General features: G+C 40.8%; 1 protein-coding gene across 1 annotated transcript in view; it reads left to right on the forward strand.

Moving 5' to 3' along the window:
- The window catches only part of STMN2 (stathmin 2), a 39,832-nt gene extending 28,338 nt beyond the window's left edge, over positions 1-11,494 (forward strand). Inside the window, 3 exon segments of the mRNA XM_028518965.2 lie at positions 321-493; positions 7,712-7,903; positions 10,189-11,494. Coding sequence (XP_028374766.1) covers positions 321-493; positions 7,712-7,903; positions 10,189-10,248 — 425 coding nt within the window. The 3' untranslated portion in view covers positions 10,249-11,494.
- The last annotated feature ends 4,431 nt before the right edge of the window (positions 11,495-15,925 follow it).

Here is a 15,925-nt window from a genome sequence, read left to right on the forward strand (position 1 = left end):
TTCAAAGGAAAATGAAGTTTAGATTAAAATCAATGCAGGCTATATTTTCCTAAGTATGCCTGCCATTACTCAACTCCCTATGGACATTGTTGAATTCCCCAACACTGTAAATATTTATTTTGTTAAAATATATCCATAATTATACTGAAGAAAGAGGTCTTATATCTTCAAAACAAGGTAGAGCAAATGATCCTATGCTGCATTTTATTCCTATTTGACAGGGTAGCAATGTTATTTTCAATTGCTAGAATTCAAATTATTAAACTAAGATGATGCATCATGCTCTGTATGCTTAACATTCTCAAATATTTATTTCTCAGACATGGAAGTGAAGCAAATCAACAAACGTGCCTCTGGCCAAGCTTTTGAGCTGATCTTAAAGCCACCATCTCCCATCTCAGAAGCCCCACGAACTTTAGCTTCTCCAAAGAAGAAAGACCTGTCCCTGGAGGAGATCCAGAAAAAACTAGAGGCCGCTGAGGAAAGAAGAAAGGTAATTTTCCGTAATTTCTTTAAATTTATTTTTAATTGTAGTTGACATAGGTTATAATAGCTTCATGTCTATAACATAGTGAGTAGAGATTTATGTACCCAGTCCCTCTCTCTCACACACATGCACAACACACACCCATACACCAAGCAGAAGTTCCAGAGGACAATGACTCCTGAATACGTGTAGGTCTTCAGTAGACCTAGAGTCAGCCTACTTCAAGCAAAGACTGCTGCTTTTAGACTTGCCAAGCCAGAGGTCTCAGACACTGAAAGAACTTTAATACTGTGGTACCCCTCCCCCATTTGGATCCCTTATTATAAAAGTGGCTTCCCTCATGATAAACACCAGGAGGTTGCCCTGTCCTCCTCAAGGCTTGGCTACTTGCCCTTGAAGTTGCTCCTCCCAAGATCAGGACCCTCTTTGGGATCTATGACTATCTTCCTCTACTCACTTCTAAGCCTTGGTGGCATTTTTTCTCTTTTTCCCATTGGTCCCTATTTGTATTAGAGATCTTTTCTTTTAACAAATTTCAATTTTACACAATCAGATGACAAAGAAAAGTCAAGGGTGTTAAAAATGGAAGGCACTCAGAAATCCCAAGGACTTTAAACACAGTGATAGAAATTATGTCTGAATATATCGTTACCAACTATGTGATTATAGGAGTCCATCCCATCAAAATACCTTTATTCAACCCAAATGGAATTATTTTAGGTAATTCACCTAATACCTTTAGGTAATAAGCTAATTAATTTAGGTTATTCAGTTACAGCCCATCAAGACTTTGCTGCTGACAGATATAAATAATGAGCTGTAATGGGAGAGAGCACACACACTCAAGGCCAAGTTCTCACCCAAGTGCTGGTATGTTAGAGGTCACAGGCATGGGATTCATATATGCGGATGCCGTGACTTGATTAGATTACAAACTCAGTGACTGAGCTAAAATGGAAACTTAGAGATGAAAATTCAACATCGTTATGGTTCTAGGTTATGTATTTAATTTGAAAGAAACTATTAAAGGAAAAACAAGAACAATGAAAAGATGATCAAATTAACTGGGAGTTTTCATAAAACTCCGTGAGTTAACTACTTATGATCCTAGTAATATTCCTGTCCCTGAGCAACAACTTACCCACAATTATACCTTCATATAACTGAGTTGAACTAGAAATTGACCACATGGCTAAAAGACATCTCCCTTTTTTATTGTCTCTGAGAATTAGTGTTCACCTCCATGAGACCATATTATTTCATGAGGTCAGCTTGAAGCTCATGTTTTGAAATCAATGTTTCCAAACTGCAACTGACTCACATGGGTGAAATGATATGAACACTTTTGTCGTCCACCCATCCATCCTTCCATCCATCCATTTATTTATTCAACAGACATTTATTTAGCAAGAGGCAGAAGAGCTAAGCTAACCATACATCCCAGTTGGCCCAGGACAACTCCAGCTGACTCCTGCTATTTTGATGTCATTATTACTATTTCAATCCCATCAGTGTCCCAGTTTGGACAGTAAATTATATGGACATTCCAAGCCAAACACAGTGTTTAAGAGTGTTTTTAAAGCATAGTGGTTAAGTGTACATGGCTAAGAGAATGCCTATGATTCAAAGTTTGGCACCACCATTTAACAGCTGTATGACTTTGTGCCAGTCACTAAACTCTATGTCCTATTTTACCTACCTGTAAAATGAGACAAATAATTGGATCTATAGCACAAAGGTATTGTGATAATTAAAAGAGTAACTATAAGAGTTACTTATAGTAGTCATAAAGACATAAAACAAACACTGTGAACACACTGTTAGCTGTTATTGGGTACAAACCCATCCAGTTCCTGACCTCACAGATATGATAGTCTAGCAAACTCACAATTTTATAAAGAAAGGAAGCTTCCCATTAACACAGATACTGGAATGCTAACATACAATGTAGTTCATAAACATTTTTAAATATTAAGAATATTATTTTTCAAATTCTTTCTACAAAGAAAGAAAAGTTAATAGGTAAAAAATATTATTAAGTGGCTTGAAAAAATAACATTATGAAAAAATGATGAAAAGTTAAGGATTTAAATGACACTGATAAAATTTCATGCTAAAATAGATTAAATTAAAAAGAATGCTACTCAAACTGGTCCAGTGATTTATAATGGCATACCAACAATATTGGCATAATCAACTCTAAAGTCACTGAATCTCAGAAAGAAAGATGTGTTGCTTGTTTTTAATAAAATGGCATAAAAGTGGATCGTTAGTCACCAAACTTGATAGACTTATATTTTCTATTTGTTGGCATCTCACGTTATAAATGGCAGTTAAAGTCAAACCCAGGAAAAGAAGTAGCACTTTGCATAGCAATGGATTCTGAACTAAAATGCTGGATTATTCGTGACTCAACAATCAGAAGGCTTTCTGCTCCTCAGAGATCATGCCTGTGGGCCACAGACTCCTCGTGGGTGTCACTCCCTCCTCCATAATTCTGTTCCAAGGAGTCACCCACAGTACATGCATTACAGGCTTTAGCTGATTGGTTCATTCTAAAGACCTTTAGATTTTAATCATTTTATATTTCTTAGCCTACTTCTGATCCTTCAGCACAAAGTGAAGATCACACCTTTTTGTTTCATACAATTATATTCATTTGTCATATTTTAATAAGGCATTATTTATAACTTTATTTGGGTTAACATTTTCTTTCATTGTTAACAGTAATTCAGTAATTAAAGATATCATTTAACGTATTACAATGACATCTAGTGTCTGATAAGTGGTTCTAGACAGCAAGTAATATATACAAATGATGAGAAGGGACAAGAAAATAGTGGGATAGGAAGGTACATTTACTTTAGAAGTAAATAGAAAACCAGACCTATCTAAATGTAGCCTTAAACCTCCTATGTGTACCTAGCATTAAAGTGAGTTTTATAAACCACTTAACTCAAATTTATCTTCCATTTCATTTGCACAGCAATTAAACTCTTATACTCAGTAACATAAGAAATGGTAATAAACCTCTTTGGAAAATGTTCAAGTGCTCCTAAATGTACAATAACTCTTTTCCCAGGCTCATTATTTCTCCCTTTGTGTGCCTCTCATGTACTTACTCCAGTGATTTTTGAGATCATTGTGAGAAGGTTTATGTCTAGAGAAGCTGTTTGGTAATAACACACTTCTGTTATTACAAGGGCAGGATGGAAAAGCTTCCTTAGTCTACCAGAATGCCGTGGTGGATGTCTTGGTTCTATAAATACTTCACCTTGGCATTTCCATTATATCAGCTGATCATTCTTATGCCCTAATTTTCTATTTTAGTATTTCAGTGAACTTCTACATTAGGTACATTTCTGAATAGCTTCAGAAATGTCCCTTCATGGCCAGATCCTTTTCCCTTGAACAAATTTATTTTTAATAGCTTTCAGCAAATCCCAGCTGTCTAGCCTCCCTGTCAGTCAGTGTAATCAAGATTGCTCTCTGCTAATCTATATAAGCAAGGGATAAAGTAAAAGGACTTATTTGACCATGAAGTGAGGACTTGACTTCTACAAAAATGAAGGCAACTGCTTCCACTTCTATAGATCTAATTTTTATCCTTCATCCTCATACTCATTTCCTGTCATGTTTTCATGTACTTTTCTGGAATAAATGTTTATTTGCTTATTGGTAAAATACTGGGATCAGAACCAATTTTCTTCCTTGTGGCTGTGACTAGAGGATCCAGCGAGATTAATGAGAGAACATTATTTCTCCAAGAAGCAAGTTAGAGAAGTTACAGGCAGTGGTTATCTAGATGCTAGGCTATGAAAGAGAAAATAACTATGATTTTCCATAGCAGTGTAGATACAGAGACATAGGAACCAAGGAAAGGCCCTCAAGACTATTAGCTCCCTGAAGAACTTGTTTAAGAGTTGAGCACCAGTGAGGAAGGACCAAAATAGGGAGCCGTAAATATTTTCTCAGTAAAGAATTCATTTTGTAATCAACTTCTCATCCTGTAATTTTTTTCATGGACTTGAACTTTAAATATTAGGAACATAGATTATTATTAGGTCCTACCAATGCATTAGTTGAGACAATGGTGGCTGTAACAGTCCCTTCCAGTATGTTGGAAAGTACCTCCGAAGCCCTGAGTGTGGCCAGCCTGTGTCATGTTACAGGGATCTCACATGAGAACACTCTGTACTGTTTGCCTTCTGTTTCTGTTTCACCCCACTAATTGTGCTAACAGAATGCACTTGACACCTAGGCTGGGGCTAATCTCATTTAGCCCCAGTCGCTGCAAAAGTACTAACACCATTAATTGGGGCATTTCAACCCAGCCAAACGCCACTCTAGTAAATGCAACAGACTTCTCTCCATCATGGCAGTGGTGCCTGTGGGTGTTTGCTCACACAGAACAAGCATGTCCCACCAAGGCAAGATGTTTTAAAGGGTGTATGTTGTTATTTTAGCCTTTTAAATTCCAAGGGCTTCCTTTCTCAGGCCTTCTCCCCTGCTGTCTCCCGAATGTCATTAGCTCTTTCACAAAAGACAATTAAGGATGCAAAGTGCCAAAGTTAGTTTGAGCATCTGAAAATTAAAAATCATGTAGTTGTCTCTTGATAACCATTCACGGTAATTCTCCCAGCTTCCTCTCCAAAAAGTAGCCATGGAAAACCCAGGTAGCTTCTATCTATCCAGGTAGGTCCTATCTAGGGCCATGTTGGATAGTCTGAGGAGGAAACAAGGGAAGGACCTGCTAACTCACCGACTAGAAGTTTCACACATCTACTTGCTTTTAGCACAGAGGATAACCATCCAAAAGGGCTGCTACAGATAGAGGATTTTGACATGGTTTATTTTTATCTATGTGGTTTTCTCTCCTGAAGCTGCCACATGGTTTCCTGTCCGTTAGGAGAGAAACCTAGGTTGCAACTTTATCTCTAGCTCTTGGGCACGTGGAAACCTTGTTTTGTGATAACCCAGACTTCTCTCCCTCTAGAGAGTGTTCTGGACTGGAGGCTACTTAGGTTGAACTGAATTTTCCAAGATGAAGGATCAGATGTTTCCTCCTATTTCTCTGAGATGCTTACTTTCCTGTAAAATTTTATATAGCCCATTCAGTGGGTGAGTGTGGGTGTGGAGGAGGAAGGCAGGGAAGGGTTGACTGTCATCAGCATGAGGCCCCCTGAATCCACTGATGTCAATAACCAAAAAAGTTTGAACAAATAACTACATACATGAGATAGCCAAAGTTTTACATTTGAGTTTAGCCATACCAATAGGTTCAATTGCCATCATCTCCCAGTGACAGGACTTTGAGTTTTACTTTCCATAATAATGGCTATCATTTGCTCAGTACTAACTTACTCCTTATTAAACACTGTGCTGATTACCTTGCAAACATTGTTTCATTTGACGCTCACAAGCAATCTTATGAGATAGGCACTATCATTATCCATATGCCAAAAAGTATTAATTGCATGAAGGCTGCTCTCAGAGAGACACTTTAAACACACACACACACCTTCACTCAGTCTCTCTTTCTCTCTGAAACAATTCAGTAGTCCCAGTAGCAGGAAATAAACAAAAACAACATGGGACACTTTACCAATAGTCCCACCTAAAGTCACAAGGATGAACCTAGAAAATATTTTTCATATTTCTTCCAGAAAGACTCCATTGATTTTGAACTTATTTTGTGTGAGCATTTTCTCTTTATTTTTCATGTTGGTTTTATGGAACACTCTAATAGAGCAGGAATTTTCCAAGTGGGGGGTCCACGGAGATGTCAATGAAACCATTATGGGGTTAAAACCAGAAGTGGGGCCAGTTCCCAGGATTTTCTTTCTAATTCCCAATGAGTCCCTCAACACTGAAATAAACACATCAACAAGAATTCTTAAGGCTTCTGATTTTACCATTCCTATAGAATTTTATTTGAAGGGAAGTTTCTTCTCCTGTCAGACTTCGTATTATTTATACATCAAGATTTGTCCAATGAGGCCCCCCAACCACTACCACAAACAAAAATGGTTTCCTATTAATGCTTTTAATGGTAGTAATACTTCACAGTCTGTGAAATATGTTTGATCTACCATTGTTTAGACTCTCACATTTAGTTCTGTGAAGGCCATCTCAGAGGATCAGCAATCCCAAGGAATTACCCAGAAACAATCAGTGGGTAATAATTTGGGCTTAAGTGTGGATAGTTCAGTATTAATTAGTATGTAATTGTGGAGAAGAAAATGAATATGGATAGAAGTTAACATGTCCAGGGTCACCAACACAACTAAAACTTGAACACAGGCCTGACACCAAAGCCAATCCCAGTGTATTTTTCAAAAAGTAGACTGAGAACTGACTGTATTATAACCCCTAGGGATGCTTATCAAAAATACAGATTCTTAGGTCTCACCAAAGAGTCACAGAATTGGAATCTCTAGAGGTGGATACCAGGCATTTACACTTTTATCAAGCTCCTAAGTGATTGCTAACATTCACTGTAACAGAACTTTATCTCCCCCTGCTGCTGCAGGAGGGTCACAGTCCTTAAAACGTGGAGAAAAAGTTTCTGGTCTAATCATGAGCAACCATGGGGTTTCAAAGATGACCCAGGGACCTCAGAATGTCACAGAAAGGTCCGAAAAAGGACTTGTTGTCTGTGGCCATGTGGACATTGTTCACGCTGCAGACAAGTCTGGAAAGGTAACTGGGCACATGAATAAAAGGGGGGCAGAGGAGGCAGGCATGGAATAAAACAAGAAAGTAAATTTGGGGATTAGATTGTTGAAAGCAGGGAGTCAAGCTCATTGCAGGACCCAGCCTACATCTTATCGAAAAAACAAAGAACCAGAGAAAAGACAGAGCTTGCCTCAGTCCTGCTATTGTGCTCAGGCTTCAATGGATGTTGCTATCCAGTGATTAACTACAGTCATCCCCTGTTGTATAAATGTTTAGCAGCAACTTATGAAAAACAGAAACAAAAATTCCTCGATGAGGGTTAAATATTTCTTCTTCTAAGACGGCCTGTCCAAAAAATTCACATCTGAAAATCCAGCTAACCACATTTCCCCACTAACCACCCTGTGGAAACCTTGAGCCAGAGGGATGAGACAGGATGGACAGCAGAGCTGGAGACTGGACAGACTGTTCGTCTGCTGAGAGCTCACTGGAGTCTGGGACGCTGTTCCCCTCGGCTTGCCTTGAGTGACTGTTTCTCTTGCGCAGTCTCAGGAGGCCCAGGTGCTGAAACAGCTGGCAGAGAAGCGGGAGCACGAGCGAGAAGTTCTGCAGAAGGCGCTGGAGGAAAACAACAACTTCAGCAAAATGGCAGAGGAAAAGCTGATCCTGAAAATGGAACAGATTAAGGAGAACCGTGAGGCTAATCTAGCTGCTATTATTGAACGTCTGCAGGAAAAGGTAATCACCACAGAGCCTTGAGCAGATGCACTCATTCAGACACACCCGAGCACCACGACACGATCAAAATATGCATGTGCAGAGGACAGATCCCCCGTGCACTGGGCCTCCCAGTATAGACTGACCCGGTGGGATTGCAGGGTGGGCCGGGAATAGGGACCCAAAAGGGAGGCTGGAATTTGTCACACTTTCCAGTGGGGAATGGATTCAGGGAGGCTGATTTGTGCTTTACAACTTTACAAGTGTATGAAAGACTGCAGGGCAACCCTTCAGAGACAATCTATTGGAAATATTAAATACTTCATAAATAAATATAAATATATAATGTTTAATTTTAGTTTAATCTTTAATATGAAATAAGTATATAAATATTAAGTTGGAAAATATATTTGTCAGAAAAGGACAGAGTATTTATGAATGGTGGGAAGCTCATTGTCTCCATGTAGGAATATTTACATGGAAAATTTGGCTATAACAACATCCCATGACACCAATGTAAAGAATAGCTACTGGGGAATGTCCATTTCCTTGTGTGCTGATACGCTGGTGCCTTCCTCCTTGCCCCTATACATAAACTGATCCCCATCAGTCAGGAGGTGCAGTCCTGGAGATCCTCCAGAAAATGTTTTTTCTTGCCCTTCTGCAGGCTCTGTGCTAACTAGCCACCACCACCTCCACCACCACCCCTTAAAAATACCTTTGAAAATGGACAGTGTAGCTCTGAGTAGTATAGTTCTGTCCATTCCCAAAAATCAGACAGAGCATTGAGAAAGAAGACCTTTGAAAAAGGCTGCCTCTATCCTTTTCTGAGCAGCACCCTCCCCTTCTGTACTGGGTGCTATTACGTGGCAGGCACTGGAGGTACAGGGAGGTGTGGGAGTGTCCCTGCCATCAGAACACAGAGTAAACAAGATCAATGTCCTGTTTTCTGAGTATTTCTTAGGAACTTTTATGTCATCTATTAGAGTTGGACCATCTCATCTAAGAATCTGGCAGCCTTATCCTGACATTCCAGTGACTCTTTGTTTTCCCTCCCATTCTATGACTACAAATATCAGACCAGAACCAAAGGAAGTCATACATAAACCCTAAAAATATATACATTTAAATTTCATGGAGATTTTCATGGGCACCTGTATGCTTAAGGAATTTTTGAAAGCTTTGCTAGAGCAGGGCATATGAGGCTCTCAGGATGTGTGAAGTTCAGGGTGACCTGGGCAGAAGCCAGAACGGCCACTGGTACCTTAACCAAAACCTTAAAGTTGAGATTTATTTGCTCATATAAGCTAGTCTTTTCATATTCTCAGAACTATGTCATTAGGTTTCACCTAAATGGGTCAGGTCAAGCTTGGCTGAGATGCAGGAGGGCAAAGTTCCACTGGCTAAAATCTATAGACCTGACCCTGAACCAGTCAGTCTTCCTCCATTTGTCCTTAGTTCCCACTTTCCCACACCACTAACCGAGGAGATGCTGCTGACAGGTGCTTGTAACATGGACAACAGAGAACCACTGTGTTCTAGAAAGAATAATTGTGACTCCACCTTTGTCTCACATCCTAGGTCCCCCTCCCCTCAAAAAACCACCTGGCATTGCTAGGAATGGGACACCCTGATCTTACTGCAGCAGGACACTTCAGTTCAGCCTGTGGAAAATTCCCCACCTGATGGCATCAGTGATCCTGAGCAATAGCTGCTCTTTCCTCAGACCCAACTGGGAACTGTAACATATAGTTAATTTTGAAAAATAAGTTAAAGCAGGTATAACCATTTTAACACTAATGCATATATTCGTTAAACATACAACTTCAAGGCTAAATATTTAAATGGACATCCAATTACTCTGATTACTATCTTTTGATATAGGCCAGGGCACTTTTGTATCTAATGCCCCTAAAGTGTCCATCAGGAGTTATAAAGCCCTTAAAATATTAGGGAAAAGGAAAACACCATTAAAAACAAGAGGAAAAACAATATGACATTTTATTGCTATTCTCTGGATTTATACAGTGCCCACAATATTTAAAATTCTCTTTTGGTCACAGTTTTAATCAAATACAGTAGTTGTTTTTTAAAGATGCCATAAGTCTTGTAAGATCTTCTGCAATGTGACACATACTGGTTCCCATGTTTTCCTTTCTTGGAAAATGAGAAAATTTCCTAAAGGCAGAAATCAAACTGAGTTACTTGCAGTCAAGCACATAGCATGTAAAGGAAGGGGCAGGCCCTCCTGACTCTGTGTTGAGTAAACGTCAGGCTCGGTGACATTGCTGCTCCTTATTTTTCAGGAGAGGCATGCTGCGGAGGTGCGCAGGAACAAGGAACTGCAGGTGGAACTGTCTGGCTGAGCCGATGGAGGGTGTGGCATGCCCCACTGCTGGGAAATCCCCCTGCCTATATCATAATGGATCACATGATATCAGTATGGAAAATGTATGACATGGTTTAAAAAGAACTCACTATTAAAAAAAAGAATCAAAAAATAAAAGAAATCAATACGGTCTCTTTGCAGAATGTTTTGCTTGATGTTTAAAAAGTACCTTGGATCTTATTTTGTAAATACTTACATTTTTGTTAAAAAATACAAGTATTGCATTATGCAAGTTATTTCATAATCTTACATGTCCTGTAACAGGCTTTGATGTTGTGTCTTTCCACTCAAATGAATTTGCTAGGTCTGTTCTTTTCAAAGCTCCTTGTGTCTGACTCCCTTCCCTGCCATTTTCATTCCAACAGAAAAACGGGGTCAGTAGACAGTCTATGGTGCTAGAAATCCACCATTGCCTAATGGCCTAGACAGCTCTATCACTTCTGAACTTGACTAACACCATCCCTACACCATACATAGGTGTGATGTCTCCACACCATAATCTACGTACTGCCTAAACATGGGAAAAAAAAACAGGTTAAGGATAACCACCAATCATAGCATTGACTTTCGTTTCTACTGGACTGTGTGCTACCAATATGCTTTGGTTTTAGAAAGGGATGGATAAGAGGACAAACCTGAAGTCAATCTGGGTAGAAGCAAAAAAACCGAACCTTTAAAGTGCTACGTTTCAAACGGTTCCAGCAGCCGTGAAATTGCTTAAATCTCTAGTTTAAGTTCTTTGGATGGAATGAATTAATTAATGTGTCAGGTGGCTCATTTGTGGATGCCATGATTGATGATGTTCATTTTAAGCTCTTACCTTAGTACAAGTACATGATGCTACTGAAGAATACTTTTCGCTTGGAAACTGTGAGTTGGTTGTTGCATTGAAACACATACAGATACAACACACAATTGGAAACACTGTGGACTTCCACTTAAACTGGTCTTTCTTCCCCAGTGTGAGGCAATCCTGCTGATTTAAAAAAAAAATCAATCCATCTGTGAGAGCTGACACAGTTAAGGGGGTACACAGGGCATAGTGCCAACTAAGGGAATCACCAGATACCCACCGTAATTACCTATTGCAGTTTTGAAGTCGTTTCTCCCCCAACTTCCAACTCCTGAAGGTTGCTGCCTGCATATTTACTCTTCATTAGTGCTATTTTCCTGTATGTCATTGTGAGCAAGCTGTGATTAATAAAGAATTGGAGTTCTGTGAACTAACAAAAGTTTGGTCTGTTCTCTTGTCCCTTCATGGGTCTGACCCTGGAGTTCAGGTTTCAAAATGGCCAGTAGATATGACGATCTCATAAGCAAAGACACACTGGAGCATTTGATGCTCCCCAGATCATCAGTTTGACTCAAATAAACTCACAAAAATTATCTAAAACAAACAACCAAATGAGCAAAGAGACAATAACTCGAACTTGGAGGAAGCAAGGATCCTGCTGGTTCACTTTCCTCTGCAGCAGCAGGCAGCCTCTTTCTTTTCTCTGCCCCTCTGTCAGGCCAACACAGTGGGAAGTGTCTTCAATCTGTTGTCCTAAAACCTGCAGGACTGATGGAGATACCACAGGTTCAGACTGATCATTCTGAGGAGGAGAACCCCTTTCGAAGCACTTGGAAAGTTCCTGGCACCACTTCACAGTCTCTGCTGTGGCACCAGGCCACCTTCCTCAGCCTGGTAAACCGAACTCCCTGCCATCCTGCTGAACTTTGTGCTGCTGAGCAACAGTGCGCACATGGGCACAGCGGGGTCCTGCCCGGGACCCAGATGGTCCTACAGGAACCACGTCCAGTTTTAGCAGGAAATCACACATAATTGAAACCACATGGATTCATGAACAAGTAAACTGGGCTATTGTCCACAGCAGCACTAAACAAGCCAAGTTGAGGGTTGAGGCCACCTGGTCTCCATCCTGAATATCTTATTTGTGTGAATCTGACATTGCAGCAGTGGACACACACATGCTTAAAAATAGGAGCTCCATGATCTTGTTTTGGAAAGTCAATCAGAACTTCTGACTAGCATAAAATAAGCTGTATTTCCACACTGTTTTTTATATAACTCAATTTGGAAAACCTTACCTGAAGGGCTTCCACTGAACCACACCCTGTGATTAAGCCCTGGAAATAAGAAAATAAATGACTAAGAAACTCACAGTCCAGTCACTTATTTTGGCCCACAACCAGCAAGCAGGATATTTGACAAGTCCTTATTGCTATAAGGACATTGAGGGGAAACATAATTTCCATGAAATTCTCTGAAATATTGGAAATAGTGATAACAATTTCTTCTACATTGTTGGTAGTATTTCTCAAACTACTTTCTGGGTCCTAAATTGGAATTGCTGACCAGTCCAGCTGCTGAATCTCAAAGGTGAAGACAGTAAGGCCCAGATTTTGCCCCAGGTTGCAAGGCCCACTTCTCACCATTTCTGTCCTTGCTAGTAGTTCATCCACAGACCACCCTCAAATCTCATTACCCTGGTGGGGATGGATTATGTCTAAGAAGTTTCCCTAGACCAGCAGCCCTCAAATTTCAGCAAGCTTGAGAGCCATCTAGAGGGCTCATTAAAAACAGATTATGGAGCCCCACCCAGAGTTTCTGACTCCTGAGGTCAGTGTGAAGGCCTGAGAATGTGCATTTTTTGTCTGCAGTCTCACAAAGGCCCAGTGCAAACAACGAAATTGGTGCTGGTGTGTGGATTCTTGGTGACAGCATACCAAGGATCTCTGTTGCAACCACAGCATGTTCCATTGGCCATTGGGCACGAAAACAAAACCATTCCATCTTATTCAAAAAAGTGGGAGTGGAATATAAAGGAATCCAAGAAGAAAAAAATGAACAAGTACACCTCACAGGATGATTGAAAGAAAGCACCTGGGGCTTGAATGGGGCGAAGACAGGTCAGAGCAGGGAACCCATGGCCTTGCTTCTCTCAGGAAACATCATTTCAGTAGGGTTTCCATCATCTAAAGATGCTCCTGACCCCTTAACAGATAAACTGAGAATTTTCTCCAGAAATCATGCTGTTTTATAACTTACCCACAATTTATTAGTCTGGTTCCACTTACAGATATTTTACAGAGTGTCTTGGTTTCCTCAAGACTATGTTTAAATTGTGTCTATGACTTTGAAATGTCCCATGAAGAAAATTCACATAATTCCATTGGTTTGAAGACCCACCCACCCCTCCTATCTCTTTCACACTCAGAAAATGTATGGGAGACCTGGGCATTGACAAACAATGCTCTCTCTGGAGGTGGGCACCAGCCCAACAACACTTCAGAAGAGAAAACAAAGGTGAACATGTACTGATAGCCCTCCGCCCCTTCCAGCCCTAGACACAACAATCATCTTTAACTTCTAGTGAGGCAATTTGCTAAAAAATTCCTAAAGCAAATACAGAGCCCAGAGCAAAACCAAGATTCCCAATGTCCTCTCCAAATAACCTCAGAGTTATTTTGGAGTCCTCACTGTCCTTAATGCCACTTCCAATGGATCGTCAGCAGCATCATTTCATGCCCTCGGCTGTCCTGCATTCCCTGATGCTCTTCTGCTCCCATAACTACTGCTCTAGTTTGGGTCCTATTTGATTCTTACAACAACCAACTAACAAGTCCCCTTTGCTCCAGTCTGCAGCCTCCTCTACACTGTGACCAAGCCTCTCCCATCTTTTATCAGCAGCATAAAATGCCCACTCCTCTACATGGCCTCAAAGTGCCCCACCATCCCTCTCTTCTCTCAAAACAAGTATTCTCCTTGGACACCAAACTCTTCACTCTGACATGAAATTTCTAGCCACTCTGTACATGCTGTGCTCTGTCTAGAGATGATCCTCACTACAGTAGCACCAGGAGAGGCTAGATCAGGCTGCGATGAAACCCACAAAAGCTCAGTTAAACACAACCACAAAGGTTTGTCGCCTGCCCCTGCTATCCATATCCAGTGTGGGTCTCTGTGGACTCGGCCCCATGCTTCGGTCAGTGAAATGCAAGTAGAAGTGGTACACCACCTCCAGTGGAGGTGTAAGAGCAAATTCACTGTTCACCATGCTGTCTTCCCCTGTGGCCTAGAATAAAGATGAAGTAGAGCACAGTGCCATCTGCAAGAGACACACAGCCTGAGGGAGATGAGCTCCTTTCAGATAAGCCCCAGAATTTTGGAGCTTTTATTATTAACAAGCATTAATGGATTAAAACTCCTTTCACCATCACAGAGAGCTCTCCTCCAGCCCCCTCATTCCCAGTCTAAAATGGGATGTTTCAACCTTTCATGTTGTTACATAGTTCCAATCCACTTGAGCCTCAAATGCCAAAGAAACAAATAAAGGCAGGGTTTTGGGAGGGAGGCCTTATCTAAGAGCCTGGACTATTTATCTCAGGTACTAAAAGGCAAAATGAATGTCTTCATTGGCTTGTTTTGGTGATAATGAGAGTCACAGGCATTATTTTAAAGAGAAAGAGAACAAAAAGGAAAAAAAGAAAACTGTAGCACACAGAAGTTTCTCCCTCACACTTGTGTCAACCACCTCTGAAAGTTATAATTTCTCAATACACCAATCCCCATTGCTGAGGCTTCAACACACCCTGCTGTGTATTTAAGGTAAAAGCAAGGTTTACTAGCATTTCATTTAAATCCATGGTTACCCCCAAAAGTCTTTTTAAACCTGCTTGTGATAAATGTGGTACCTCTCACCCTAAGTACCAATTAAATAAACATATCAATTCAGTTCTTCGAACAGCATCACAGACAGTAAGCCAGACCACATTAGTGAGCAACAGTGCACAGGCTCAGTGAATTATCCCCCCTCTCTTCCTGAGTTATAACCAACTCTTCTCTCTTCCTCGCCACCCACAATCCAGCGGGGCCCATCCAGTACCAAGGGACAAGAATGTGACGGACATTTTAGAGACCACCTTTGAATGCACCAACAGGGCCTCTACTAACTTTCAGGTCAGCAGTAAGCACTCAGGTCTTTGAAGAAAAAGAAGTGCCATGCCCTATTCTATTCCAACTGTACTGCCTATTTTTTCTACCCATCTCAGTCGAGCTTCTAGAAGCTGTTTCTCCTCCTTACCTCCTCTGCACGTCTTAACCTACCAGCATCTGCCTTCTGCTCTCACACACCAGTGAAACTGCCAGTACCAATGACCTCTTTGCTGCTAAACCAGATAGGAACTCTTAGTCTGGCCAATACTAATAAGGTCAGCCCCAGGTTCTACCTGCCCTAAGAGCCTTCCTCGAACCCTTCCCACCACACTAAGCTGGTAAGACATTCACCTCTCTGCTATGCTCCCAAAGCACCCTGTGCAAAACAGTGTAGTGAACAAGGGCTTGGGCTCAGGGTTTAAGGTTCCTACCTCTCTGACCCTGGGCACATTGCTTATCTTCTTTAAATTTTCTCATCTGTAATTTGGAGGTGGTTGACAGACTCATTGTGCTCAACTCCTCACTCTCTCCTGGTACCCTTGCCCATTGCCACGTGACTCTGTAGTATCTCCCAGTAGAGGGGGGGGTTGATGCTGGGTTTGGCCATGCATCACACTTTGACCACTGGAATAATGATGAATTTGACATGAATACAGCCTTTAAATGTACAGAAGCTTGCCAGTTCTTGCTTATGTAATTTATCATGAGGACAAGT

The sequence above is a fragment of the Phyllostomus discolor genome, chromosome 7 (assembly GCF_004126475.2).
Source record: "Phyllostomus discolor isolate MPI-MPIP mPhyDis1 chromosome 7, mPhyDis1.pri.v3, whole genome shotgun sequence".
Classification (NCBI taxonomy): Eukaryota; Metazoa; Chordata; class Mammalia; order Chiroptera; family Phyllostomidae; genus Phyllostomus; species Phyllostomus discolor.